Consider the following 11,006-nt stretch of genomic DNA (forward strand, 5'->3'; position numbering starts at 1 on the left):
CGGTATGCGTATTGTCAATCAACCGGAAATATATTATTCTCTTTTCCAGTTCCTAATCATTATTAATAAAATAAGCAACCATACTAAAATAATCCTCTCTAGCCCTACACGTCCATATATCCGAGGTCAAAGCAATTGAAAATGTACATATTTATAATATTTCTTTAAGCTTGCTACAACACGCATTGTAGTATTTTATCATATCCTTATTAATTGTTTGTTTAGAAACATGCGTGAACATAAGATTATGAGCTTGCTTAATATAATCTTCAAATGCAGTAGACTCACCGATATTGAGTGGTAGATCCTCTCTTGCAATGAAGCCACATAACTCTTTTCTAGTATTGGCAGAGTCATACTCACAATGACGAAGAGAGCCTCGAGATTACTTCATGGTTGCTCCACTCTTTCACTTGCAAGTTTTGGCGTGTCTCATCAAGTGTCCCGTTTCACCTTAGAATTTTGTAGATAATTTATGTTTGCAAATATAACACATAGCATACCTGACACTTACACTGTCTTTCTCTTTGTAGATCCTTTCGAAGTCTTCCCAAACTTCAAAAATAGTGGCTCTTGATCTTTTAGAGCTGGTGCTTATTGACTTGTGCGCACTTGTAGAGCCTGACGATAGAGGTGCTGCTGCATGTGAACTAGCTGAAGGTTCACCTTCTGATCCTTCTTCACTACAACATTGCTATCAAAAAGACCATAGTCCCCTGAGAGTCATTGAAAAAAAAATCATGATTGATGGGCGTATTATCATGATCGTGATCATCAACGTCCATGATCAATATCAAATGGCACTAAAATTTTTAAATATTTGGAGTTAGAAATAATCAAATAATAAAACAAAAAATGGAAGAAATAAGAAAGAACAATGATAAAAAAATCACCAAGATTTCTTTAAGACAGCAGGATGACGGCGTTGAAAATTTTCGGATTTTTGGCAACAATTCAAATTAATTTTGACAAATTATCGTAAATTCTCAAGAATTTTGAGACAAGAATGGGAGAAAACAATAGAGCAAATGTGGTTGCTAATGTGGAATGGAAGGGTAGGGTGGTTCTCTATTTATAGATAAAAATGATGATTTTTACAATTTTTTCATTTTTTTAGTCCAAACGGTCATAAAATGGCTAAAAAAATTAAAAAATACGGGTTAAATGGTCAGGCGCAGTCCATTCAACCCGTTAACTCGAGCATGCCCCCACGTATCCACTTGTGCCATCAGTGCCCAGCTGGGCCGACCCCACGTGCCAACGGCTAGACGTCAGGCCAGTCATGTCAGGCCGGTCGTGCCTGGACGTGCCTAACCAGGCCGCTGATGTGCTAGGTTGGTCGTGCCTCGCTGGACCGATGGCATGCCATGCCTGGGCTGTGCTGTATCTGAGTCGTACATATAGTAGCGAGCCTTGGACTGGCCCAATAAACACGTCCATTTTGATAGCTTTAGTTGCAGCACATCATTTTTTATACTTATTAGTTAAATATCCGTGCGTTACAATGAAAGAATTTTTTTTACACATAATAACATTATTAACTCCTCTGGAACTAGCCATTATCATAATAAAAGTATTTTATAGGTTGTTATCGTAATAAAAGTATTTTATATTTAATTATGCTTCACAAATTTTTGAGTGCATTTAAAAGTCTTTCAAATTGTTGATATCATATAAAGTGGTTTGAATTGTAGCATCCAACAGAAGGGCCGGGCGCAGTCCATTCAACACGTGCGCAGACTGAATTCTGATCCAGCGCAGACCGGTGCCGGGTCTTGCCGTCCTGTGGAGTCCACGCCACCCCCTTTCCTTTCCTTCCCTGTCCTTCCCCCGCCACGACGGCGAAGACCCCGTGAAGCTTCCTCCAATTGGTACCCACCCCACCCGCCTTCTCCCTCGCTCCCACCGCCCTGCGACGAAGAGGAAAGGAGACGCCCGCTCCTCGAAGCCGAAACCCGAGGGTAACCTCCTGCTCCCGCTTCTCCGGCTTGAATTGACGCGGTTCTGCTCGCGCCGAGGTCAATTCTGTGGTTCGAATTCACGCGCGCGTGCTCGGTTTCCCGCGATTTAGTGGTGGGGGTACTGGTTTTACGGGGAAGTTGGTTGGTTTCGCTGCGGGATGGAGATGATCGTACAGTACTCTGTTCGGCACTTCAGCAGTCAGTTCGATGCTTTGTTTCATTTATCTGTCGAGAATTTTTATCTGTTGACTAGTTGGAACGTCTGTGGTGTGGGTGTACAGGTTGGGGGTTTGGATGACATGAGGTTTTCTAATTTTTTGAGGCGAAGTCAGGCCGCCGTTGGGGCTAAGTGGCAGAGAGGCTTAATTTGGAATGCTGGGGGTTATACTGCTGCTTTGAGGAATTGAGGCTACCCGTGGAAGCAAGCAGATCACTAATGGATCGGTCCATATCTTTAATTAGATGATGTGGACACGATCGTTTTGGTTTTTCCCACTATGTTTACTGTGGCTATTTCCATTCTTTCTAATTATCTCGTTAAAAATATCTTAGCACTCAATTCCGTTTTAGGTCCATCTGTGATTGTTAGTAACACAAAATCTATGCTGGCTGTTGTGACATAGCTTAAGCTTATCAATTTCATCTTATTACTGAGAATATTTGAGAGGATTGTTCTTGTTCTTGTTGTTTTGTGCATGCCAGTGTTCGTGCTCTTACTCAGTTAGGCTTGATAATCATCAGGAAGCTTCATGTATGCAAATACCACAAGAACTGATCTAGTCCTACTAACATCTAATTAGAAGATGGTGATGGGAAGAGAGGACAGATACGCAAGGTCAGTTTCTTCTATCCCCTGCTGTCTGGGATAGTTTCTAGAGTACAGTACTTTGTAAAAGCATTTTTGCATTACAGCAAGTTAGAAACACAAAAGCATATGAAGAATGCGATAGTATCCTAAGTAAGAAAACATATCTAGTGCAAATGACCATATGAGTTAGATCATGCAAATGCCCCTCTGGGCCATCTGATGTGGACTGAATGGTCAAGATGGACATGGCCATGCGGGCAAGGAACCCCAATCACTTATTTGAGCTAGCAGAAAACCTTAACAAACCTATGTACCTTTTGAGAATAACATGTGCATTTGACTCGTAACCTGCGCCCTCTTCCTCAAATTGCTCTCTCCCCCCATCTCTTCAGGTTCAAACCTCATCGCAGTTTGTGCCAATACGATTGAGGCAGGCTCCAATCGAACCCCAAGAACCAGAACATAAAACCCAAGCACAGGTGCATATGTGCATATACATACATATTCATGCAACTTAGCTAGAAGGCGCAAAGTACATGGGATCCTTCACCTTGAACCATGCCTTTGACGACCAAAATTGTATGTCATCTATATCCATGCCAGCAAGTTGGATAGTGCCAAAATTGTTTGCCGTCCAGCCAAACTATCAGAGAGGTTTTGTGGTTTTGAAAGTAGAGGGGGCTCTAGCACCGGCTTGGGCAGCAGGCGTGCCTGTGGATGACTGCTGGGGTGGCTGCCATTGCCTCGTCGCCAGGAAAGCTGCTATGTGGGCTGCTTGCTGAGTGGTCGAGGCTTGGAGTGGTAGCGGCCTACCTGCTCTCAACTTTGATCTCTCAAGTCTTAAGTTGGGGCGCTCGGTTGGGCTAATGGGCTGGCAAAGTGAGAAGATGGAAAATGAGGTTAGGAGTGATGGAGTGGCCTGAGTGGGGCAATTGGGCATGGGATGGGCGCTTCTTGTGCGTGAGGATTTTTCTTGTCTATTAGTGCTCGAAACTGACAGAAAACATATGAAAACATTTGCCAACTACCATCTATATGAAATACATACTATATATATCAATTTGTTTTTGCCAAAATAATGGGTATTCAATTGAATACCCTTGAATCATGGTAGCGCCGCCCCTGGACCACACCGGACATTTCAAAAGTAGAGGGACCACCTTAGCAATTTGAGCTTTTAAAGATCAAAATTGATCACTCTTTCCACTAAGACTGTACCTTTTCCCTCTGAATATAAGTAGTTATTACAAGAATTTTGATGCCTCTTTTATGTGAGAATAAATTTTCATCGCTGGCTCCCATTCTCCGCTTGAAACTCCAATTGGGTTCTGATGGCGTGGTGCTGTAGCATCGTGCCATGTGAGAGCTGCTAGTGCAGTATTGGTTAAAAATAATTGGTTTCCTTATTAGATGGTTTATTTTCTTACGGATGATAGAGATAAGTCTCCTTAAGTTTAGAGCTTATTTTTGAGGGGTCAAGTCAAGTTATTCCTATAAAAAGGTCTGCATTGTATCACGTTTGGCAATTAAACCAGAATGATGAACAAGTCTCTCTCACATCTAAAGTTGTCTCTTTCAGCTCTATAGTATATCTCCCTCATCTAGTACCCTAGTCCATACATCATGTCGTGCTGTCTGGCCCTGTTCTTTGCAGTAGTTATCTCGTTGTGAACTACAGATCCCTATTCTTCCAAATTCATCAGTTGGGCCCATTTTCATTTCAGCTTCATTTAAGTCCTGTAAAGTACTCAATGAAGTGCATTGTTACATCAGCTCAAGATGGATGATGTGGTATGCACGTATCCACAAGAGGCTTGATGCAGTTTGCCATATAAGCATAGCGTGTCACACCACACTGACATGGCACATTCATTGAAACGGATAGGATCCAACTGAACTAAGAACCAAATTTTGGGCCTTTGGGAACCTGATTAGTAAAAATTAAAAGCGCATGGATTCAATTAAGGTTTTGCTTAAAGAATGAAGACCAGCTCAGTGGTGATTGGGGAAAACTTCATATACGATCCAATTGTTCTGAGTCTTCTGTTTGGTTTATGATATGTGCAGATTTCAGGACTGGAGTGAGCAGTCTGTTAGTTCAGAGAACATAGTTGTGCCACGTAGAAGTGATGTTTCAGTCTTCAGTTCACTTAAAGAAAGAACATCCAGAGTTTTTACATTCCTTGGAAACCTTTTGCACTCACAAACCTCAAATAAATCAACTGTGGATGAAAGAAAGTCCGCAACAAGTACTCTTCATCCTCAAGGACCATTTCTGCAAAAGTGGAACAAAATATTTGTGATATCATGTATATTTGCAGTTTCAGTGGACCCATTGTTCCTATATATCCCAATTATCAATGATGAAAAACCTTGCTGGTACTTGGACAGAAAGTTGGAAATCACAGCAAGTGTCCTGCGCTTTTTCACAGATATTTTCTACATACTCCATATCATATTTCAGTTCCGGACAGGCTTTATCTCATCTTCTCCTACAGCTTTTGGGCGGGGTGCCTTGATCGAGGATAGATATGCAATAACAAAGCGGTATTTATCAACTTATTTTTTTATTGATGTCTTCGCTGTTCTACCCCTCCCTCAGGTACTTTGTATGCCACACACTTGTTCTACGGAAGTATTTGATAGCATCATAGCAAATGTTCTTTACAATATACTTGGTTAAGCTCTTTGCTGAAATGTTTGATAGCATCATAGCAATTGTTCTTTACAATTACGGTGCTACATTTTCTTTAGTTCTTTACAATTACGGTGCTACATTTTCTTTAGGGGAAGTTATGATGGTATGTTGGTATACATGAAACAAATTTATACATATCAATGCACTTTTAGTAGTGTCCTTGTAAGAAGTAGAAGTAGAATCTGTTGGCCTGTTAAAAGTTACTGTTACATTGTACTCCACATTGGATATAATAGTTGAGATAAATATAGATCATGAACAAGATTATCTTTCTATCTGATGATTCTTCTGTACTTTTGATGTCCCGATAGTGCGTTAAGGCTTATGTGTCTTTTTTATCTTGTTCTACAGTTAAGATTGTAATCATGATATTTTGTTAGCAGGTGGTTATTTTTGTTGTGCTACCTAATCTTCAAAGCTCAAAGGTTATGAAAGCCAAAGATGTATTGATGATTATGATTATATGCCAATATGTGCCTCGGCTAATACGGATAAGACCTTTATATCTCCAAATCACAAGATCTGCTGGGGTAATTACAGAGACAGCCGGGGCTGGTGCTGCATTCAATCTTGTACTTTACATGCTTGCCAGTCATGTAAGTGTTGTATTCATTAAGTCTGAATGGTGAATAATTTCAGTTGTCATTTTCTGCAGTAAAATTAATTGCATTAGCTAAACCTGAGCAAGTTTGTGTATTACAAAAAATAAATAGATTAAAACTGCAAAATTTTCGTATGCGTTTTTTCATGGTACTTTGTCGATGGAGTCACACAATGTCAGTTGTACAGATCAATTGCTTCCTTTATTTCTTTTGATAAAATTGCATAGCATCAGCCAATTCTTGAATTTATACTGATGTCCAGACGTTAAATTGAGAGCTAAGTGCACTTATGGTCCTTATTATACCTTCTCTATTTTCTGAGATTTGACCTATAAACTTTTAAAGGCCCATGCATTCTATAATCTTCCTTGTAGACCCCTAATTATATTCAAGTTCCCAACTATTCCTTGAATATTGAATTAATAAAATCAGTTAACCTGGTTGATGGGAAGTTAGTGGTATGGATTGTGTGTGATAGAACTGGAATTGCACCGTTTCACGAACTCAACATATCTATTGGTGCCACAACTGAGCCATAAGCGATGCTACATTAAGCATCATCAACTGCCTATTCTGTTGCCTTTCATTATCATCTTTACGTGATTGGTAATCCACTTGACTTTTAGACCGAGAAGTTTACTAGATTACAAACCTGTCAAGATGATTATAAAGTCATGAATCTTATTGAAAAGAAAAATAAGTTTTGAGACGCAATATGCAATTTAATCCCTCAAAATTTTGTAAATTACATACATTGATTAAATTACAAAAGGCATTTTGGCAAAACTATCGAGGAAGATTTAAGAATTGAGTTCACAGAGAATTCGTTTCATTGAGCTACAGGTCATTGCAACATACCCTTGTTGGATGGAAATAGCCAAGGAGATACGAGAAGCTGGATGCTGGACCAGGATGACATGTTGCAACGACCTATAGCTCAGTGCAATAATTGGCTTGGAATCTGTAACTTGGCGAAATCAATTCTAAAATATGTAGTTCCTTCAAGTGTTCTAAAACGTGTCTGCCTAGCCCACCTAGGTGGTGATTAGGTGGCACGTGTCCGCATGCCTAGCACCTATTGCTTTCGTAATGCTATTCAGTGCTTCATACATGGGCTGCATTTTAGAAGTGCTGTGTAATATAACTTCAATGTAATATTTGAAAGTAATCTTCCAACTGTTGCAGGTCCTTGGAGCTCTTTGGTACTTGCTTTCTATACAACGCCAAGATTCCTGCTGGAGACAGCAGTGTAGAAATAATACGGAATGTAATCCTGCATATTTGTACTGCGGGGTTGATGATAAGACTGGGAAAAATGCTTTTTTAACAGAAGTTTGCCTATTAACTGATCAGCCAAACAATCTTCCAGATCCACTATTCGGAATTTATGCGCCAGCTATAAAAAATATATCACAATCAAGAAGTTTCTTTGCGAAATTATTCTTCTGTGTTTGGTGGGGTCTGCAAAATCTTAGGTGTGTCCAAAAGATGAAACCTCAATATATTTATGTTTTTAACCAAGATATGGATAGCCTGACACTTGTTTTATGCTTTGCTCTGTTCAATGCAGTTCTCTTGGCCAAAACCTGAAAACAAGCACTTATGCATGGGAGAATTTATTTTCAGTTTTTGTCTCAATATCAGGCTTAGTTCTGTTTGCATTGCTGATCGGTAATGTGCAGGTAAACACATTTCAACACTGATATCTAGGAACTTCCATTTTTCTTTTTTTTGTTGAGGAAACTATACATGTCTTGGAATGGAATAATAAAATGCTAGAGATTTTTAGGAGAGGGAAAAATTGTTGTTGGCCTTTGGCATCCCCACACTTTCTATAGTCTACCGAGGCTCAAGCAATACCATTGAACAATTGTGCCGTGCAATTCTACCGTCCTTCATAGTATCAAATCAGGTCCTAGGCCTATTCATAGCCACCACCAAATTTCCATAAAGGCTCAGGACAGCTCATGGTCGTTTTTCTTCATCTCCTGCCTTCTTCTACTCTCCTCTATCAGATCCAAAACAACAAAGCTCCATGTTTTCTCTTTCCCCTCTCATATCCAACCAACTTTCAGAAATCAACATGCCTCCCTCCGTCCCTCTCTCCCTCCACCCAGCGCCGAGTGGACCCACATGGTGCGAGGGGTGAGCACAGACGACCACGAACGGCAGCCCACTCGGCGGTGATGAGGTAGGAGGGTGACGGTGTGGTGGTGGAATTATTGGTCGGCTATACTTCTACTTGACTCAAATACTAACTGTCCAACGATTGTCATTGTTAAAATTCATGATCAATAAAACCTGCATCAAATCAGAAGTATTCTAAATTTTGAACATTATGTTATGTTTGTTTTTTGATAATTGATTGTGGTACGACTCCGATAGCTACATAATCAATTGGAGAGCACTTGAATGCTAGACTGGTGCCAAAGACATATATCCTAGGGAAATATAGAATATTTGTGATTAAATTACACAACTGAAAAACTGGATCAATTTGATATTTACAAAACGGAACCCATCATCCTCTGCCACTAGTTGTGAGTGAATGCTCTGCACATGTTTGAAGTGATGGGACCTTGTGGTGCTACATGTCAGCTGTCCAGGATCACGATTGTGAGGTTAAATACCAGCATAATCTTGGTTGGAAACTTGTTCAGGAGTGGCTTTGGCCAACAGAATCTTTCTGAGGCTAACACAAGCAATAGTATTTGTAGAAAAAGGGTTCAGGTGTCCGAAATAGGTATAACGAGAGGCTAATTTCTCGGATCATGCAAAAAAGAGTTTGAAAGAAAGATCCCTCTGCAGAAGTTCACAATTGATATGTTTTTGCTGACAGTTGACACTGCTCTAACTATCCCCCTTCTTATTGCAGACCTACTTGCAGTCAGCTTCTCTAAGAAAAGAAGAAATGAGAGTGAAAAGCCGTGACACAGATCAGTGGATGTCATATCGACTGCTTCCTGAGAACCTCAAGGAAAGAATACGGCGTTATGAACAGTATAGATGGCAAGAAACAAGCGGGGTTGATGAAGAGCACCTCCTTATGAACCTCCCCAAAGATCTTAGGAGGGATATAAAACGACATCTTTGTTTATCACTTCTCATTAGGGTATGTTCTCACATGTTTGTGTTCTCATAGTAACCTGCTGGCTATCACTTATCACTAATCTTTTATACCGGGGCTGAGCTATTTTTAGAAAAATCAGTAATCTGCTTTAAGATTTGTAAAACTACCCCTGGTGTTAGTGTTGATGTTTGCGGGCAAATGACCAATTGGATACAGTGCCATAATCAAACTTTTCTTCCTTCTCTATGCAATTTGAATTCTCAGCGCCGTGGAATTTACACAATCCTGTAAAGTTTACTAGCACCATAGCATATCATGGTCCTAGCAAGACTCCATTTGAGCACTAATTTCTTTAGAGAGAGAGAAAGGGGGGGGGGGGGCTTACTGTACCATATCATGATCCTAACAAGATAGGGGCCTGGAATCTAGTGCATCAGAAACTTTTTGTTTGTATTTTGATGCATGGATCGATGTTCCGTCTTATGGTAATCCTGAATATTTTTTCTTGCTGCATTCACTGTTTCCAGGTTCCAATGTTTGAAAACATGGATGATCAGCTCTTGGATGCCATGTGTGACTGCCTAAAGCCTGTTCTATACACAGAAGGTAGCTGCGTCATTGGTGAAGGAGATCCGGTAAATGAAATGCTCTTCATCATGAGAGGAAATCTAATGAGCATGACGACAAATGGTGGAAGAACTGGCTTTTTCAACTCCGATGTTCTGAAAGGCGGAGATTTCTGCGGTGAAGAGCTCCTCACCTGGGCTCTTGACCCTACATCATCATCCAGCCTCCCCAGCTCAACAAGGACAGTGAAGACAATGTCTGAAGTTGAAGCTTTTGCTTTGAGGGCTGAAGACCTGAAGTTTGTGGCCACTCAGTTCCGACGTCTCCACAGCAAACAGCTCCAGCACACTTTCAGGCTCTACTCGCAGCAGTGGAGAACCTGGGCCGCTTGTTTTATACAGGCAGCGTGGCACAGGTACTGCAGAAAGAAGATTGAAGATTCTTTACGTGAGAAGGAGAAGAGGTTGCAATTCGCGATTGTGAATGATGGCTCTACTTCTCTCAGCTTTTTGGCAGCAATATATGCTTCACGTTTTGCTGGAAACATGATACGGATCTTGAGGAGAAATGCCACGCGCAAGGCTCGGCTGCAGGAAAGAGTGCCTGCAAGGCTGCTACAGAAGCCAGCAGAGCCCAACTTCTCCGCAGAAGAGCAGTAGTTTTGGACTTGTGCCTTATCTTTTGCATGCACGGATACGTAAAATTGTTTCTGCGTGACTACTACAGTTCTACTCGCTTATGTTGCTTGCAAATTTCACGCCCAAATATCGCACGCAATAGGATAACTATTGAATGATGTAGATGGCTGCTTGTTCTGGAGCTATCAACTTTTCAAGAAACGTTGTATATGTCTTACCTAAAACATCCATAGGGTAGCGTTGTATGTGCTTGTATAACATAGGTGTGATTAGTAATGTAGTGATCTGCCGTGTATATATAGTGAGCATTCCTTTTCGTGTTCCCACATTGTAAATACAGTTGATAAGTGATATGCAAACTCTATGTGACATCACCAGCCCACAGTATATATTGACATAAACTTTGTTGCAGCCGGCACCAGCTTTGTTGCAACGTGTCGCTATGCCGTACGTTTCTGGCATAAAAGCCCAAAAATGCTCTTTTAAAATTCTTATAACACAAAGAAATTAATTAGAATAAAGCAAATAAAGTTAGCTGAGTTTTAAAATTTTAGTACATGTTCGCCTTTGTTGCTAAGTGTTGCCCTGTTCTTATGCTAGAGTATACCCGAGTGATCTTAAGTTAACCACATAAAATGAAAAATGTATGGTCTTTGAGTTAA

The 11,006-nt window shown here is 40.5% G+C and overlaps 1 protein-coding gene across 7 annotated transcripts; it reads left to right on the plus strand.

The window, feature by feature from the left end:
• The first annotated feature begins 1,817 nt into the window (after positions 1-1,817).
• Positions 1,818-10,755, plus strand: LOC133926836 (cyclic nucleotide-gated ion channel 1-like). Of its 7 annotated transcripts, none has more exons than XM_062372969.1 (8): positions 1,818-1,961; positions 2,664-2,796; positions 4,837-5,371; positions 5,851-6,063; positions 7,255-7,544; positions 7,640-7,751; positions 8,945-9,181; positions 9,667-10,755. In XM_062372969.1, exons 2-8 carry the CDS (start codon positions 2,765-2,767, stop codon positions 10,363-10,365), a joined length of 2,118 nt encoding a protein of 705 aa, XP_062228953.1. In that variant the 5' UTR covers positions 1,818-1,961; positions 2,664-2,764; the 3' UTR covers positions 10,366-10,755. The 7 variants fall into 7 exon arrangements, with proteins under 7 accessions (XP_062228953.1, XP_062228957.1, XP_062228951.1 ...); XM_062372967.1 differs by having other exon boundaries at positions 1,822-2,159; positions 2,243-2,796; XM_062372968.1 differs by having other exon boundaries at positions 1,822-2,159; positions 2,284-2,796.
• The last annotated feature ends 251 nt before the right edge of the window (positions 10,756-11,006 follow it).

The sequence above is a fragment of the Phragmites australis genome, chromosome 8, assembly GCF_958298935.1.
Source record: "Phragmites australis chromosome 8, lpPhrAust1.1, whole genome shotgun sequence".
In the NCBI taxonomy this organism is placed as follows: domain Eukaryota; kingdom Viridiplantae; phylum Streptophyta; class Magnoliopsida; order Poales; family Poaceae; genus Phragmites; species Phragmites australis.

Coding starts and splice junctions, on each gene's coding strand:
- LOC133926836 (XM_062372969.1), top strand. CDS start 2,765: ATGGTGATGGGAAGAGAGGACAGATACGCAAG. Junction 7,545..7,639: donor TGGGGTCTGCAAAATCTTAG/GTGTGTCCAAAA, acceptor TGTTCAATGCAG/TTCTCTTGGCCAAAACCTGA. Junction 9,182..9,666: donor GTTTATCACTTCTCATTAGG/GTATGTTCTCAC, acceptor CACTGTTTCCAG/GTTCCAATGTTTGAAAACAT.